This window comes from Hylobates moloch, unplaced genomic scaffold, assembly GCF_009828535.3.
Source record: "Hylobates moloch isolate HMO894 unplaced genomic scaffold, HMol_V3 SCAFFOLD_42, whole genome shotgun sequence".
NCBI lineage: Eukaryota > Metazoa > Chordata > Mammalia > Primates > Hylobatidae > Hylobates > Hylobates moloch.
The window spans coordinates 472,236-491,694 of NW_026652317.1; the positions used below are offsets into that span (position 1 = coordinate 472,236).

Consider the following 19,459-nt stretch of genomic DNA (forward strand, 5'->3'; position numbering starts at 1 on the left):
TTTTTTTTTTTTTTTTTTTTTTGAGACAAAGTCTTGCTTTGTCGCCCAGGATGGAGTGCAGTGGTGCGATCTCAGCTCACTGCAACCTCCCCTTCCCAGGTTCAAGCGATTCTTCTGCCTCAGCCTCCCGAGTAGCTGGGACTACAGGCGCCCGCCACCACACCTGGCTAATTTTTGTATTTTTAGTAGAGATGGGGTCTCACCATATTGACCAGGCTGGTCTCGAACTCCTGACCTTGTGATTCGCTGGCCTTGGCCTGTTTTAAATCTTATTGGGTCATTCTGATTACTAGTCAGGAAAAGAGGAAGAAAAGGGTTTGGAGCCAGTCTTGTCCAGCTGTTTGACCATGTGACATGGCAGCCGTCATAATTGTTTTACTTTTTCTTTTTTTCTGTTTTTTTTTTTTTTTTTTTTTTTTTTGAGAGTATCACTCTGTTGCCCAGGCTGGAGTGCAATGGTGCCATCTTGGCTCACTGCAACCTCCACCTCCCGGGTTCAAGTGATTCTCCTGCCTCAGTCTACTGAGTAGCTGGGACTACAGGTGCGTGCCACCACGCCCAGCTAATTTTTTGGATTTTTAGTAGAGACGGGGTTTCACCGTGTTAGCCAGGATGGTCTTGATATCCTGACCTCGTGATCCGCTTGCCTTGGCCCCCCAAAGTGCTGGGATTACACACGTGAGCTACCATGCCCGGGCCATCATAATTGTGTTTCTTTTAGCTGAAGGTTTCAAACTGTTGAAATGCAAATCACGATTTAAGTTATACCTTTATGTAAGCAGACTTTCCTTAGGTGGTTCTTGACCATGGCTATACATGATATTTACCTGGGACCTTAAAAAAATGCCAGTGTTATCCAGGCAGGTGGCTCCTGCCTGTAATCCCAGCTACTCAGGAGGCTGAGGCAGGAGAATTGCTTGAGCTCAGGAGTTCGGGACTATCCTAGGCAATACAGTGAGACCTCATTGCGAAGAAAACAACAACAAAAAAACTGGCTGGGTGTGGTGGCTTGTGCCTGTAGTACCAGCTGCTCAGGAAGCTGAAGTGGGAGAACTGCTTGAGCTCACGGCTGTGGTGAGCTATGATCACGCCACTGCACTACAGCCTGGGTGACAGGGCGAGATACCATCTCAAAAAAAAAAAAAAAGAAGCCAGGCATGTGGCTCATGCCTGTAATCCCAGCACTGTGGGAGGCCAAGGCAGGTGGGTTACTTGAGTCCAGGAATTCGAGACCAGCCCAGGCAACATGGTGAAATCCCATCTCTACAAAATATACAAAAATTAGCCAGGCGTGGTGGCATGCACCTGTAATCCCAGCCGAGGCAGGAGGATCACTTGAGCCTGGGAGGCAGAGGTTGCAGTGAGCTGAGATCATGCCACTGCACTCCAGCCTGGGTGACAGAGTGAGACCATGTCTTAAAAAAACAACAAAAAAAAATGCTGGGTGCCGTGGCTCACGCCTATAATCCTAGCACTTTAGGAGGATTGCCTGAGCCCAGGAATCTGAGACCAGCCTGGGCAACCTAGGGAGACCCTGTACCTACAAAAATAAAAATAAGAAAATTAGCCAGGCATGATAGCACACACCTGTGATCCCAGCCACTCTGAAGGCTGAAGTGGGAGGGTCACTTGAGCCTGTGATCACACTACTGCACTCCAGCCTAGGCGACAGAGAGAGGCTGTGTCTCAAAAAAAATGAACAAACAAAAAAAAAATCCAAGAATTTCTCTTCTAGGTCTTTTTGTAAGAGCAGTTTCAGATGAGGGGGAAAAGAGAAAAGCAGCAAAAACTACTACCAAAAAGGAAGAAAAAGGCCTAAACAGGAAACACAGGAAATTGAAGATAAACTTGGCCTTGCTACAATTCTGAATTGGACTAGCCTTGACTAGAAGTAACTTAAATAAATATTTTTCCTCTAAATTAGGATATACTTCCATAAATAAACGTAGCAGACTCAAAATGACAATCTTGACAATAAACTATGTAAGAAAGATCAGAGAATTCAAATTTATTTTGAAATTCCTAGCAACCTTCTCCCCAGTGAAGATACACAGACATACACATTTTATGTCAAAACGAATATGCTTGGGGACTCCTTCTATTAGCTTACACCCAAAGCCTATAATTGCATTTCTGTATTTTAAAACCTATTATCTTACCTTTCTAATGGTTGCGACACATATTGTAGAAAGATTTAATGGGTCTATAGCTTCCAATTTCATTCCTTCCTTGAACCATTCCCCACTCTGGTCTACTTCTTTTACCTAAAGAATTATATGAAAGCACATCTACTGTTACAAATGTTGTTATTTTAATAATCAAAATATTACCAATGTGAAAAGATTCACCAGGTGCCTTCTCCTACCTACCTAATATTATAACTCAAACTTCCATTAAGGTTTAGAGAGAATTCAGACAAATAGAATTTAAGAATAATTATAATAAAGAGTTGTGACACCTATGAATTTACAAGGTCTTAATTCTTTTAAGTGAACATATGTAATTGTGATTTCCGTAATTTTAGGAAAAAACCCACAACCCTCTTTCAAACCTAATTTACAAATGAGGGTTCTTATAAAAACTTCTTACCTTAGCAAATAAATGTGGTGGTGTATCAAAATGTCCATCCTGTTTCTTTGTAATATCTACAAGGAAAAGTTACACACTAATCTGTCAGCATTTGTGAGAAGACCAAAAACCACGTTCTTTGAAGGCTTCAAACTCACAAAGTATGTCATACTATAAAACACGGCAAAGACATGCCTTCTACATTTGGGGTGAATATTCCTTAATAGTCTATTCTCTCTTCAGGGTACATGTGCATATATGCTTTTAAATATATTCAGCCAACTTTAATGCTCATAATTTTAATGTAATTCCCTAGTTAGAAAATTATAACTTTAGAAGCATGTTTTCATGTGCTTAGTATTAAGTCTAACCACATTTAATCTTGCTATTTTGATTAAAATTGAATGGAAAGGGAAAGGTATCTTTAGATCTTTCAAATGGGCTGAATAATAAAAGAAAGAAACAATTGTAGTTGTGACCAAAAGTTCCTTCTTTTGGAGAACAAGTGGAAGGAATATAAAAAAATTTATTAGGACACTAATATGGTATGAACCTTCACTAATTAAGGTAGAAGAAGCAGCCCAAACAACTAGAATGCTATTTTTCATCTATGCAATTCTGCAGAGAAAAATAACCAACTAGTATAATCAGCCTCAATGATGCTTTTGACAGGAGTTCTTGTGATAGGTGCTTACCAGATCTTTTGAATCGATGACCTATGCTTCGAGACCAACCAATATGATGTATTAATGGGCTGTGCATATGGCACCAGAAGTCATCTGTTCTATCTTCGCTTTCTTCATACACTAGTCTTAATCTTCCTCCAATTACACTTTCCACCACTGCTACTCGTGTTCGACACAAATGCCTCTTGTCAACCACTTCTACTCTCATGCAAGGTTTGAAAGGATACTGCATACTCTCTGAAACCTTAAAAGCATACAAAAAAAAACTGCTCGAAATTCATGACAAAGGTCTACAAGAAATTTTCGTATTATACTGTAAAAAATACTGAACGCACTTGAAATGTAACACAGATCATCTGGTTCACAAAATTAAACCAATTCCTTAAAAATGTTCTCTGTTACCCTTGTTTTCTAGAGCTCTTCAGTCTTTATAGGATCCTGTTTTTACCTTTTGTGAGAAATCAGGAGGCAGTGTTTTGGCACCAGTAAGTCGTTTCACTAGAAAAGCTTTCCAGTTTGTATATTTATGCTGAATAGCTAAAATAGAAGAAATAACCAGTTATACTTTGGCAAAAAAGAACTGCTTCATAAATTATTTGTTAAAAAAGTAACAAATTTCCTTGCAAAGCCAGGCTATTAACATTCTGAAAACTAACAAATATAGAGAAAGCGAGTATACGCCTTGCCAGCAAAAAGCTGCTTGACACCAAAAAAACTATTTTCTTTTTTTTTTTTGAGATGGAGTCTCGCTCTGTCGCCCAGGCTGGAGTGCAGTGGCGTGATCTTGGCTCACTGCAACCTCTATCTCCCCGGTTCAAGCGATTCTTCTGCCTCAGCCTCCTGAGTACAGGCACACACCACCATGCCCAGCTAGGAAGTCGAGATGGGGTTTCGCCATGTTGGTCAGGCTGGTCTCAAACTCCTGACCTCAAGTGATCCAACTGCCTTGGCCTCCCAAAGTGCTGGGATTACAGGTGTGAGCGACCGTGCCCGGCCTTTAATTTCCATATTACTCTAACATTACTATGTGTAAAATAGCATTAAAGTACACATATAAAAAATTACGGTAAGGGTAAATAAACTACTTACTTCTAGGAGGAACAAGAGGTTTTCCGCTGGCTGCACACCAACCAACTGGATGGATATCAGAACCACATATATTGCACCAGAAGTCCAGACCAGAGTCATTTTCAAATCCTTCATATCTTAAAAGGGCATTGTAACCTGAAACCCAGAAATAAATCACTACATAGTAAGAAAATAAAATTAAATAAAACAATACAGCATCTGATAGCAGTTGTCAAACTAGTGTCTATCTGCAGTACAATCACCTGCAAGGTTTGTTAACAGGCAGATGGCTGGGTCCCACTCCAGAGATTCTGATCTCATAGATCTTGGGTGGAACTGAGAACATGCCTTTTTCACAAGTGCCCAGGTGATGCCGCTGCTGCTGGTCTATGGACCAAACTTTGAGAACCATTTGTTCAGTGCAAACAGTTCAGCTGTTTTCAGAGCATGGCATCCTTACGTGTATTTCAGTTGTACCCATAATTTCTTTTTCTTTTCTTTTTTCAGATGGAGTCTTGCTCTGTTGCCTAGACTGGAGTGCAGTGGCGCTACCTTGCCGTACTACAACCTTGGCCTCCTGGGTTCAAGCGATTCACCTGCCTCAGCCTCCTGAGTAGCTGGGATTACAGGCATATATATGTAATTTTACATATATATATTTATGTATAAGCATATAAACATATAACAATATATATTATATATTTATTTATATGATATATAATTATATATATAGATTTTATGAAGACAGGGTCTTGCTCTATCGCCCAGGCTGGAGTGCAGTGGTGTGATCTTGGCTCACTGCAACCTTTGCCTCCTGGGTTCAAGTGATTCACCTGCCTCAGCCTCCTGAGTAGCTGGGATTACAGGCGTGTGCCACCATGCCCAGCTAATTTTTGTATTTTGTAGAGATGGGGTTTCACCATGTTGGCCAGGCTAGTCTCGAACTCTCAACCCCAGGTGATCTGCCTGCCTTGGCCTCCCAAAGTGCTGGGATTACAGGCATGAGCCACTGCGCCTGGCCTTGAAATATATTTCAAAGAAACTGCTTTATCCAGCTGCTTAGGTGGCCAATTACTCCTGGGTAATTTGAATGTGGCTACTTTAAGAATCTAAATTTTTCTGTCGTATGTATTTAGAAATAAGATTTGAATATGCCAGGTAAAAAGTTTAATAAACACAAAGAAAATTATGTAAAATGAGTTAAAAATTGTATGTCCTAGGCAAATAGGAAGGCTTATTCTTGGAAAGTACAAAAAATAGGTAAAATATCCTATTTATAATTTTATAAGCTTTATGTTGATAAAAGATTACGATTTAATTTAAGGCCTTTAATGAAACAGAAAAAGGCCAATATATGTGTATTTCAGGTTAGGAGACAAGTTCAGTCAGCATTTTCATGTCTGTGAAAATTTATAGCCTTAAATGTTCAGTTTTAAAATTCAGTAATATCTCAGAACAATTTATGAGTTTGCTAATTACTGCTGAACTCTAGCTTCTGGTTAACATTAGGCTCACTTCTACAATGGCATTAAAGTGGCTTAAAAGAAGATACATGATGCAGTTAGATAAAAGAGAAATGCAAAATCGGAGATAGAAGGCAGAAGTAATTTTTGGATAGTAAATGCACTGATCTTAAGAGCTATTTAAATGTAACTAACTTAAACACTCAGGGCAAAAATAATACGCTGTTGTTTTAAACTACAGTGTACAGAATAATACAAGCATTTAGTGAATGCTTATACAGCCGGGAAAATGTTTCAAGAAAAAGATGGGGAGTTGACCTGGGTAGTAGTACAGCTCAGTACAGAGATGGGACACTCTTGCAAGAGTAACCCAAGGCACAGAGGTGACCAAAACATGCTGTATGGAGGGGAGAGGGAGACTGGCCTCATCACAATAGATCATTTATGCTGGAGAACTACAATACATCTGGCATGTGGTATATGGTGCAACTCCTCAATAGCCATAAATGCTGGCCATCTTGATCCTTTAAGTACAAAGATGCCATAAAAGATGCTCGAACAGAAAAATAAAATTAAAATAATTTTTAGGTAAATTAAGACAATTAGCAGTACACAACAGAGCAGTCTACAGTGTGTTTTGAGGAGAATGCTGGAAATAAAACTAGAGAGAGTAGGAGGAGTTAAAAATCTGTCACAGTAGTAACTGAAGACAACTTTTCTTACGAGTGGCTGCCTGCCTCTCCTCCACACTGCCCTACTACACTACTCACTGAGTACCTTGTCATATTAATGCCTGGTAGTAGTCAACATCTGGCTGATGTGAACATGCTGGAAAAAATACAAGTCTTATACTTCTGGACATCATCCTTTGTCCACATTGTCTACCATAGTAGATTCCTAACATGTTTATTTCATGAGCAGTAAAGGGCTTGGTATGGTGGAGGCAGTGGGAATAAAGAGAAAGGAAGAATCCAAGAGATACGAAATTATCAACACTTGCATAGATTTCGTATTAAGGTTCTTACCACTTTATTTTTATCTTTTTTAAATGGAGAATGGGGCTCGCTATTTTGCCCAGGTGGGTCTTGAACTCCTAGGCTCAAGCTATCCTCCCACCTCTGCCTCCCTAAAAGCTGGGATTACAGGCATGAGTCACTGTGGCCAGCTCTTACCACTTTTTTTAGTACCTCAACTTTTGTTACTTTTCAAAGTAACATATATATTATGGCCTATATATCTGGTCTATTGCTGGATTATTTTTATGGCTGTGATCTAAGAATTACTTTTACATTTTTAATGGTTGAAAAGAAAAAAAGGGTATTTCATGATACGTAACAATTACATGAAATTCAATTTTCCTGTAAATAAAGGTCTACTGGAACACAATCATGTCCATTTGTTTATGTATTGCTAAGGGTGCTTTCATGCTATAATGATAGAGACGGATAGCTGTGACAGAGATCATATGAACTGCAAAGTTGAAAATATTTGTTTGGCTTTTCACAGAAAACAATTTGCCAACCCCTGCCCCATATCATAACATATTTTTTATTTGGCAATACTTGCAAAATTTATAAACATGCTTTTTTACGAAAGGTTACAAGGATCTCTGCATTTTCTACTAAATTGTTATTCATGCTTTTCACCTGCTAATTTTACTATTCCAGCAATCCAGAAGACTTTGGTAGGTAGGCTGCAGTCTGTATTGGGAACTTCTACTCTCACATTTTCTGAGATATCACCCCAGCAGGTCCCCATAGGTGCCTGTCATATAAAAATCATTAAATTATTGTCTTATTAACATAAAGCCTAAAACATATCAATGAAAATTAAGCATTACCATCAATAATAGGAATATTAAACTAAAAATGTCATTTTAATTCCATTTGCTTCATAGAATTCTATATGGAAAAAGCCAGTTTCAGGGACAAACAAGATAAAGAGAGAATTCACATATATTAGACTAGATTCATGTTGACTTCAAAATTTGATACTGTCCTAAGATTTAAGCAGTGATTTTTCTATGAGTGGAATTACAAACTCAATAGCAGATTTAATACGATTAAACTGATTTAAGAAATTTATTAATTTTAATATGTACTGAATGAATACACTTTACCCTAATTTCTAATTTTAAAAGATCTGGACAAAGAGCAGAAAGAAAAACAATTCCAATCAGTAATGTGGTTTCCAACAACATGAATAAGAGAAATGAAAATTTTCAATTTAAATTAAATTCATAGAATATAAATCTAGTCCACAAAGATGGACATGAGGGGAAAGCACTGGATAAAGTTATTAAGAAGGTGGAGTTGAAGAGTTTTGGAGATGAGTACCATGGTAAACTATTTAAATTATTATTTCAAAATTTCTCATGTAGAAATTACTATGAAGAGAAAACTTCCAATGTTAGAACTGGTAATCACTAGCCTCTCACAGCAAATGGTTAAGATGGGGACTCGGAAAATCAATTAAATGAGCATCATGAAGGGATTTTCCGAAATCTAACAGATGTTCCCAAAGTACTGTTTCCATTATATTTTAATCTTTAAAACTCAAGGCAATTCACAATTACTTGGAACTTATGCAATGGTAAATTAAATCAAATAAGCAAACTTAAGAATATAAATGCTGATAATACTAAACAGTTTGTGTTGCTCTGGACAATCCGTTCCTCATTAAATTTAGAACCTTGATCATAAAGAAAAGGATTATGTGAGGTTATAAAAGACTTGATAGTATGAACAAATCAGGAAAAACCAAAATAGCCTCAAAACTCAAAGATGAGCAAAGATATCTAGGAGTTACATGAACTAGCCAATTTGAACATTAGGCAAATGTCCTCATGCAAGGCCCCTCCTACTTTGGTGGAAGCTCACCCAACAGGAGGATTAGCCTAAAACAATATTCAACCCCGACCCTCTCAGTAGTTTCTGGAATTTCTGAAGGAGAGGAAGAGAATGTCAAATACCGAAGTTGGATAAGTCTAGAAACCAAAGACAGAATCAATTAATGGCTACTGGCTTAAGTAGTAAGCAATGAGTTTACCTCAGTAACTTGGAGAAATGGACTAGCTCAACTATTCGCGGTTCTGGAAGGGTACATATAACTACCTCCCCGACTTGTGCAAAAAATAATGCATTCACTGTGACTATCTCTTCTTTAAACTGAAAGACTGGACTCTTCAGGTTCTGCTATCTTTCCCCTATATCACTCTAGACTGTAGGGCCATCCCTATTGCCAGCAGATATGATCAAAAAAGGAGAAACTAGAAGGAAGACAGGTAACACAGAATAAGCTAACACGTATTACACAAAGATCATGGATTCATTTCTGTGAGGATGTACCAATTCGAGCAGACGGATGCAGTTAACTGAATGCAGTGCAGCATCCATCCCTCTTTGTCTTGTTAACAAATCTGTGAATTGGGTTTATTTTTCACTGAGAAGAAAGAGGCATGCTTATGCTAATGAGCTGGGGGTCAGGTTGGCACACTGGTAAGTAAGTTTGGCATACAGTACTCCCTTCTGAGCTAAATGTGTCACAGACTTTTATTTTTTTAAAGCCTTAACATTTGTTGGAAGAAAACTTTTAATACTATTTTATTAAAGAAAACAAAATGTCAATATGCTTGCTTAAAAAATAATGTTCACTTTGGTGGAGGATACTGTGTTTTGGTCCCTACAGTCTGGATTGGTATAGGAGAAAGTAGCAGAAAGTGACATTTGTTCTTGCCTGTAAGGTTGTGGTTCTGCTAGGCCCTCTTAAACCAATCCATATGGTTCATTCTAAGAAAAAAAATGAAGAAACAAAAACATCAACAAGAAAGAGCACCACGGTCATAGCATAGTATGTGCTCAATGTGTTGAAATAATATGGTAATTTCATAGATATGTCTGCCCTTTTGTTTAAAATGAATATTCTTAAGTGTGGAAGACTAAATGACCCAGGGCTTGACAGCCATCTTCGTCCAAGTCATCTGTCTTCTCTTGCTGGCAGGAGGGATACCTCTGAAAGTCTGGATTGGCATAGCATGAACTAGCAGAACCATAATTTACAGGTAACAACAAATTTACCTTCCAGACTCAGGACGCGAGGTCCACCTCAGGCTCCTCCCAAACAAGGAAGATCTGCTCCACCACTTCCTGCTCCAGGGCCACTCGTGAGGGCTATCTGGGAGCGATTCTCCTTCCCTGCAAGGTAAGCTGTCATCAGGTCCTGCAGGACATGGCCAAATCCAAATGCTGAGGGGTCCCCAACACAAATGTATGACAACCTCCACATGACTGTAAGAAAATAACTGGGTGGGAAGTCTTATTCGCTATACTTCAAGATCATTCCCAGATGGTCCAACAGCTCAGCTGGCTAGTGTTCAGACTCTCAGGGGGTTGATGCACTGCACACACGATACTTTATGGCAGAGATAGAGATTTCCCTCTGCAGAGCTGCCAACCAAGGATAACCATACAATCTTTAATATTAATCTATAAGTGGGCAGAGACAAGACCTGAGGTCGCATATAGGTAACCAAGAAGGAATACTTTATCCCAATGAGATGGCAAATGTACAAAAAGCCATCATCAATCAAAATGTCTTCAGACTAACAGGCAAAGTACATCTAGCAGAGGATGATGAGATATTATTTGGAAGGGGAGAAAACATTACAGAAAATTAAGTAGAAAGAAATGAGAGTTCCTAACTACTTACAGAATTTTCTGGTAGAAAGTAGAAAAAGAAAAAAAAAAACTGTTCCCGCCTTCTCCATAAAGTCCACTCACCTTTTTTTTTTTTTTTTTTTTTTTTTTTGAGACAGATTCTCACTCTGTCGCCCAGGCTGGTGTGAAGTGGCGTGATCTCGGCTCACTGCAACCTCCGCCCCCTGGGTTCAAGCCATTCTCTTGCCTCAGCCTCCCGAGTAGCTGGGATTACAGGTGCGTGCCACCAAGCCTGGCTAATTTTTGTATTTTTAGTTTTGCCATGTTGGCCAGGCTGTTCTTTAACTTGTGACCTCAGATGATCTGCCCGCCTCAGCCTCCCAAAGTGCTGGGATTACAGGCATGAGCCACTGTGCCTGTCCTCCACTCACCTTTTGATTTGATACCAGAATCTATCTTTTGGGGTGGTGGTAGCAGGCAGATGGGGAGTTCAAGGAGAGGACAGAAAGGAAAATGGGATGTCTAGGGTGGAAGTAAGATTAAGGCTGAGATAATGCTATGCATATGTAAAAAGACAGGAAGCACTAGTTACTAATCTGAAACGCGGCCGGGTGTGGTGGCTCATGCCTGCAATGCCAGCACTTTGGGAGGCCGAGGCAGGTGGATCACCTGAGGTCAGGAGTTCAAGAGCAGCCTGGCCAACATGGAGAAATCCTGTCGCTATTAAAAATACAAAAATTAGCTGGGTGTAGGGGCACATGCCTGTAGTTCTAGCTACTTGGGAGGCTGAGGCAGGAGAATCACTTGAACCCAGGAGGCAGAGGCTGCAGTGAGCCAAGATTGTGCTACTGCACTCAGGCCTGGTGACAGAGCAAGACTCTGTCTCAAAACAACAACAACAAAATGCATAAAACTGTCCATAATTTTTTTAAAAAAACCATATTAAACCAATATCACTAAAGAATTGGCACGGTGGGCCGGGCGCGGTGCCTCACGCCTGTAATCCCAGCACTTCAGGAGGCCGAGGCGGGTGGATCACGAGGTCAGGAGATCGAGACCATCCTGGCTAACATGGTGAAACCCCGTCTCTACTAAAAATACAAAAAATTAGCCGGGCGTGGTGGCGGGCACCTATAGTCCCAGCCACTTGGGAGGCTGAGGCAGGAGAATGGTGTGAACCTGGGAGGCGGAGCTTGCAGCGAGCCGAGATTGCGCCACTGCAGTCCGGCTGGGCGACACAGCAAGACTCCATCTCAAAAAAAAAAAAAGAATTGGCATGGTGTGGTGGTTCACGCCAAGCACTTTGGGAGGCCAAGGTGGGCAGATCACTTGATGCCAGGAGTTCAAGACCAGCCTGACCAACAAGGCGAAACCCTGTCTCTACCCAAAATACAAAAATTAGCCGGGTGTGGTGGCACGCACCTGTAGTCCCAGCTAGTCAGGAGGCTGAGGCATGAGAACTGCTTGAACCCAGGAGGTGAAGTTTGCAGTGAGCCAAGATGGCACCATTACACTCCAGCCTGGGTGACAGAGCAAGATTACATCTCAGAAAAAAAAAAAAAAGAAAAAAAAATTTTAAGTTAGGCTTTCTTTAAAACAACGGAAAGACAGGGCCAGGCATGATGGCTCATGCCTGTAATCCCAGTACTCTGGGAGGCCAAGGTGGGAGGATTGCTTGTACCCAGCAGTTTGCAACAGCCTGGGCAACATGGCGAAACCCCGTCTTTACTAAAAATAGAAAAAAATTAATACAAAAAATTATCTGGGCATGGTGGTATGGTGCCTGTAGCCCCACCTACTTGTGAGGCTGAGGTGGGAGAGTCACCTGAGCCCAAGAAGTCAAGGCTGCAGTGAGCTGTAATCGTGCTACTGGACTCTAGCCTGGGCGACAGGAGTGAGACTGTTTTTCTTAAAAAAAAAAAAAAAAAAAAAGACAAGACAGGTGATGTTTATTATGTTAGAGTCCACTGCTTTCCTGCAGAGAATTTATTTCATGGCAACACTCAGACTAGCTAACTGAGATGGAGCACTAACAAGTGACAGAAACTAATTTAAGTTTTATTTCCATTGGAAGGAAAATCCTGCAATCTGGAATGTTACATTGAAGATTTTAACTTTAGTTAAAATGGAGACGAAGTAATATGATTTATTTCTAACCTTTAATAGAGTCCTGTGTGTGGGGTCGCGACTAGGGAAAAAAAATGACTCTACTTGAAAAATATTTTACTAATAAGCACATAACTGAGAAACAGATAATGAGTTTTACTATAAACTATTGCTACTGTACATACACAAAAGGGCTTTTATTTTTCTTTCCTTAAAACCTAAAAGTATATGTGATATGCACTGCAAAAAAACATGGTAACTTTACCCCTTCAAAAAAGCTGACATACATGTAGGTCAGGCAAAAGAAAGAGGATTAGAGTATGTCATGTAAGTAACAAGAGGGTATCTGTGGAGGCAGAATGAAGAAGTATGTCGCCGGGCGCTGTGGCTCACACCTGTAATCCAGCACTTCCGGAGGCCAAGGTGGACAGATCACAAGGTCAGGAGTTCGAGACCAGCCTGACCAACATGGTGAAACCTTGTCTCTACTAAAAATACAAAAATTAGCCGAGTGTGGTTGCGTAGGCCTGTAATCCCAGCTACTCAGGAGGCTGAGGCAGGAGAATCGACTGAACCTGGGAAACAGGTTGCAGTGAGTCGAGATCACACCACTGCACTCCAGTCTGACTGAAAGAGTAAGACTCTGTCTCAAAAAAAAAAAAGAAAAGAAAAGAAAAGAAAAAGTATGATAAACTCAGCTGAAAAGTTTCTGCATATATGTGTACAAAAGACTTTTTTTTTTTTTTGGTACAAACTACAACTGTATTTGAGGGAGAAAATGGGATGATTTCAACATTTCTGATCTTAGTAAAGACAGCATCAATAAGATATGAGATTATTAGTTTAGGTACCAAACAGAAGAAATCTGAAGTCTGTAAATATATAACTGAAAGAAGACGACTTTATGTACATTTATACATTTTAGCCTGTGCTACAATACTTAGGAAAAAAAAGTTTTACTTGATTTCACATGGCAAATAATGGGAAATAGAAGTGCTTCAATTTAAAGTCTTTAAGTAATTAAAAAATAATGAAGAGCGCTTAATTTATTTATTTTTGAGACGGAATTTTGCTCTTATTGCCCAGGCTCAAGTGCAGTGGCGCAATCTCGGCTCACTGCAACCTCCACCTTCCGGTTTCAGGCAATTCTCCTGCCTCAGCCTCCCAAGTCTAGCTAATTTTTTTTCTATTTTTAGTAGAGACGGGGTTTCACCATGTTGGTCAGGCTGGTCTTGAACTGCTGACCTCGTCATCCGCCTGCCTCGGCCTCCCAAAGTGCTGGGATTACAGGCGTGAGCCACCGTGCCTGGCCTGAAGAGTGTTTATTTTTATTTATTTTTTGAGACAGTGTCTCATTCTGTCACCTAGGCTGGAGTGCAGTGGTACGATCAGGGCTAACTGCAGCCCTGACCTCCTGGGCTCAAGCAATCCTTCTCCTTCAGCCTCCTGAGTAGCTGGGACTACAGGCATGTGCCACCATGACCAGCTAATTTTTTTGTAGAAATGAGGTCTCACTATGTTGCCCATGCTGGTCTCAAACTCCTGGGCTCAACTGATCCTCCTGCCTTGGCCTCCCAAAATGCTGGGATTACAGGCGTGAGCCACTGCTCTTGGCTAGAGTGTTTTAAAGCCGAATGTTCTGAATACACAGACATCAACTGAAGGCTCTGCTGGGTTAAAGTTAAATTACTAATAGAAAATAATCTGTGAATTTCTTTGATCTATACATTGCACCTAACTGGCATATAATACTGTATTACTATTTTGGAGATTTTTCCACCATTAGGATAGATATGGATACTGCTCTTAGGGGCTTAATTAAAAAGCACATAAAAAAAAAAAAAAAGACTTGCATTATGAAAAATGGGTTAAAGCCCAAAGCTGAAAATTATAGTCCAGCTACTCAACAAAGTAGCAAGTATTCTTCATTTATAAGAGATGGACTAGCTGAACCAGATGATTTTAAAGATGCCTTCTAGCTTTGTGACCATATGATTTAGGATTAATTAAAAGTGATATTACCTAATTTTAGTGGTTTCCAGCCTCAGGAACTGCCAATGATGGGGTGTTCAAATGTCAGGAGCCAAGGCTCTGGCAGCAACACCCCATCTCTGCCAGAACAATCAATGCAGTTTCCTCTTATCCTGTGTTCTGAGGTCTAAGATTTTTGTTAGAGAAAAGGGGAATTCTTGCCAATGTATGGCAAGTAAAGAAAAGAAAAAAAAAAAAAAGGGCAATTATGATGCTTAAATAAAAGGTCTGAAAAACTAACCCCTAGATACAATAAAAGACATATCAGCCAATCATAATATACAGATTTTTAAGTAGTATACGTGTGTGTGTATGTACATATATATATGTATAAACACATATATATACATACACACATATGTATATATATGCACATCATATATATATATATATATATATACACACACATACACATACACACACACTTTTGTAGAGACAGGGTCTTGCTATGTTGACCAGGCTGGCCTCAAACTCCTGGCCTCAAGCCATCTTACTACCTTGGCCTCCCAAAGTGTTGGGATTACAGGTGTAAGCCATTGTGCCCAGCCTAAGTAGATATATTAAATGTCAACGGGGGCTTGATTTCCATTGCTGATTATAAAAAAAAAAATTGTCCAATACTGTTGTAATTGAGTGACCAGGGATAAGCCACTATGAATAGTTACAGGAATTATCAAAAAGGATATAGTCCTATGATGTACTCTGTAGAAAGTTCATTCTCAGAAGCTTACAGACAGACCATGGAAAGAAGAATTACATTCTTGAAATTCGATGATTTTAGAACTAATCACAATAATATCTATGTGCTGGAAAACAGAAAGTATTTATCTGGGATCCTTATTCTAGAAGAGGTTGGGTTAAGTTAAAGAAGCCAGGGCTCTGACAGCGTCCCCATCCCAATTCCTGATTCAATCACAACAGCTCTGCTTCCGTGTTACATGTTACACGCTGGGTGTTCTTTCACAAATTATGTTTGAAGAAGAATCCCCTACGAGCAGGAAAGGCTCCCGACTTGTACTCAAGTAGAAGAGAAGGCAGGTGTAGAGTCTGGAACAAAGAGGCCTTCCTGACTAATGAACCGGTTTCAGAGCAAGTGTCAAGTCTTAGAAGACTTTGATGATACAAGGCAGGATCTTGTACTCCTAGTAGCTCCTGACTATAGGTTTTCTAAAGACAAATCTAGTAACTCTCCTTAGAGACCCAGAAAACTGTTTTGGAGGGGACAACCAGGAAGAGTCAACTCTAAAGGACAAAATCAAGTGCAGCATGAAGTGTGGCCCCCTTAACAAAATGGCTTCAAATGAATACGCCAGTTAAGGCAAGAGAGCAAGCTCTTTGTACAAAAACATACCAAGGAATTACTAAGACAGATTTTTCCTGTTTGATAAGGAGAAGGCAGTACAGAGAGGTAAATGGAACAGGAAGGCACTGGGTCCACATAATTGAGAAACAGATGCCTCACTTCTGAGTGAGAAAGCAGAGGCTCCACATTCTTATCATTAATCATGTGGTAAGGTTAGCTGCTTGATTCCCTGATAGAAAATTTCAATCTCAAAAAAGGCAGAATTGAACAAAGTCAATCAACTTCATTATTACCACAGAGATATCCTCATAAATAACTTTAATATGGTATAACAATTCAAAGATTTGGACAGAAAATAAAATATTATGCTTCTGGGGTTGAAATGCCATTCTTTTTAATACGCTGACTACTTACAGAAAACAGTTTGATATGGTTTATAATATAAAAACAGATACAAAAAGAGAGAAAGGCCATTCAGAAGGAGACAAAAGACAAATGTTCCAGGAATCTGAGATGAAAGAGTTACTGTAACTGAGAACTTAATCTAATTCTGAGCTTCAGGAAAGCAATATCCCAAGAGAAGAGAGTTGAAGATTTTTTTTTTAAAGATCTCCCTTTAAAGCTGCTATTGCTGTGTACGGAGTATTTCTCACAAATGTGACACTATTATCAACATTACAGCAAAATAAATCACCTACTTTACACAGAAATAAGATTCCATTTAAGGCAAGATGTCACTGATTACGGGCTTCATATTGTATTTTCAAGAATGAGAATTAGCAAATTAACATGCTTGACTTTGATCAAACTCCTTTACTGGCCATGAATCAGTGAAAATTCACTTAGATTTCTACAACAGGAACCTATGCTCAGCTTTGTTCACATGCTGTTATCTGAAAATAAAGCCCTAATTTTTTTTTTTTTTTTTGAGATTAAGTGTTGCTCTATTGCCCAGGCTGGAGTGCAGTGGCGTAATCTCAGCTCACTGCAACTTCTGCCTCCTGGGTTCAAGTGATTCTCATGCCTCAGCCTCTCAAGTAGCTGGGATTACAGGTGCCCACCATCACCCCTGGCTAATTTTTGTATTTTTAGTAGAAACGGGGTTTCACCATGTTGGCCAGGCTGGTCTTGAACTCCCGACCTCAGGTGATCCGCCTGCTTCGGCCTCCCAAAGTGCTGGGATTACAGGCGTGAGCCACCGTGCCCGGCCTAGAGCCCTAAGTTAACAAAGTGTTAAGTGCAAACAAAAGTTCATGTGTTTTCTAAATTCTCTTTTCTTCTTAAACATGTATAGCAGCAGAAAGGACCTTTAAGTATTAATTAAAGTTGTAGTTAGGTTAAACAAGTATTGGACAGAATTAATTAAATCTAAACGAATAAAATAATCAAAAGGAAAGAACTTGTCATCAGAGAAATTTTAAACATAATTCTAAATTATTTTAAATGCTCTGTAACAATCCACTTGCTGAAAAGAAAACCTTTTAAAGGATTTCTCATGATATACATATATAGCACATATTTCAGCTCACAATACTATGTTACTAACAGTTCCTTGTTTTTGTGACTTAACATTTGGAGACAAAAAAAATTAGAAAAAAGATCCTTCCTCTTCTGAATTATCAGGTCAAATTGCAGGTTTAAGTAACATATATAATAGATGGTTTCTGTTAGGTCAAATCGTATGACATTGTCAATATGCATATTTTTGATACACAATACTAGCAATTTCATTTACTTTCATTTTTTGTAGAAAAGAAGTCTCACTATGTAGCCCAGGATGGTCTCGAACTCCTGACCTCAAGTGATCCTCCTGCCTCATTCTCCCAAGTTGCTAGGAATACAGTTGAGCCACTGTGCCCAGACAAAGCCAGCAGTTCAACCTAATATGAACATCTGCTGAGGCTGGGTGTGGTGGCTCATACCTGTAATCCCAGCATTTTGGGAGGCAAAGGTGGGAGGACTGCTTGATGCCAGAAGTTTGACACCAGCCTGGGAAACATAGTGAGACCATGTCTCTACAAAAAAATTTAAAAAATAAATAAATATAAAAGAAAATTAGTATTTATAAGAGAAGACTAGTACTTCTCCCTGTTGAAAATAACTTCAAACTGCAATTTCTTTATAGGAAACTTGTACTTACAAAACTTACAGAAGTTCTTGTTAACTATTAGTAAGTATAATAATAAAAGAAGCATTTCAATTACAAGACATAAAAACAAACACCTTCTAAGGATAAGATGCTTAGGTGTTACTGTACCTTCGGATTTAAACAATGACTAAGTACTTCAAAATAAGGTGAGAAATTCTGTACTTACATGTTTAAAACAGGTAACCGGAGCTGCTATAAAGCTATTGCTATTGATGTAGTTACCCCAGCTGAAACCTTCCATGGAGACTGCTAAAATGAAACAAATTTAGATATATTACAATTCTCAAATCTTTTATTTATAAGAAGGTTATCATTGTTAAAATGTGTGAAAGGACATAAATTTATCCCATTTAAAGAACGTTTTCTTTATGTAAAGATCAAATAACTTCTCTAAATAGCATGAGCTTTGGCTTATATCATATTTGCAAACAAACAGGAGTTTCTTTATTTTTTGAGACTGAGTCTCCCTCTGACACCCAGGCTGGAGTGCAGTGGCACGATCTTGGTTCACTGGAACTTCTGCTTCCCAGGTTCAAGTGATTCTCCTGCCTCAGACTCCTGAGCATCTGGGACTACAGGTGCATGCCACCACACCCAGCTAATTTTTGTATTTTTAGTAGAGACGGGGTTTCACCATATTGGCCAGGCTGGTCTTGAACTCCTGACCTCGTGATCCACCTGCCTTGGCCCTGGGATTACAGGTGTCAGCCACCACACCTGGCCAGGAGTTTAACTGTTCTATACATGACACATGCTCCTGAGGAAGTGAGGTAAAGCTCTTCGGTTAAAGGGAGCAAAGAGAAGTTGAGAGAAGTGTACAGAATGACAAACACTGTTGTGGCTGCTTTTGTGCTTTTATTTCCATTCAGTTCTTGCCATGTACCTCAGTGAGATACCTACCCCATGTCACTTTTAATTACCTCACTTTCTATTCACTTCTCTTCACTCACTTAGTGCCCTTCTCACTATTCACTCTCTTATTGCTTCACTTTCTATTTACTTCTATTAAAAATCTTCTGGCCGGGCGCTGTGGCTCACACCTGTATTCCCAGCACTTTGGGAGGCTGAGGTGGGTGGATCATTTGAGGTCTGGAGTTCTAGACCAGCCTGGCCAACATGGTGAAACCCCATCTCTACTAAAAATACCAAAATAAGCCGAGTGTGGTGGTGTGCGCCTGTAGTCTCAGCTACTTGGGAGGCTGAGACATGAGAAGTGTTTGAACCCAGAAGGCAGAGGTTACAGTGAGCTGAGATCACGCCACTGGACTCTAGCCTGAGTGACAGAGCAAGACTCTGTCTCCAAAAAAAAATCTATTGGAAATGGTCCTTTCTATTGGAAATGGTCCTTTCCTTAATCTCCTCTTATACTCTTCTTCCCTCAATCCCTTTGAAGCCTGCTGAATGTCCTATTTCTTTGCCTAATATCTTCA

The 19,459-nt window shown here is 39.7% G+C and overlaps 1 protein-coding gene across 10 annotated transcripts in view; it reads right to left on the reverse strand.

Moving 5' to 3' along the window:
• Nucleotides 1–19,459, reverse strand: part of LOC116463570 (MBT domain-containing protein 1) — an 84,981-nt gene that overhangs the window by 21,071 nt on the left and 44,451 nt on the right. For all 10 annotated transcript variants that reach the window (XR_009212083.1, XM_032146742.2, XM_058434722.1 and 7 more), the window contains 7 exons: nt 18,196–18,278; nt 7,432–7,549; nt 4,344–4,478; nt 3,703–3,791; nt 3,264–3,498; nt 2,590–2,645; nt 2,160–2,264 (listed from right to left, as the gene is read on the reverse strand). Coding sequence is in view for 9 of the 10 variants with exons in the window: in XM_032146742.2 (XP_032002633.2) it covers nt 2,160–2,264; nt 2,590–2,645; nt 3,264–3,498; nt 3,703–3,791; nt 4,344–4,478; nt 7,432–7,549; nt 18,196–18,278 (821 nt within the window). In the remaining variant the exon portion in view is untranslated. The remainder of the gene's footprint in view (nt 1–2,159; nt 2,265–2,589; nt 2,646–3,263; nt 3,499–3,702; nt 3,792–4,343; nt 4,479–7,431; nt 7,550–18,195; nt 18,279–19,459) is intronic.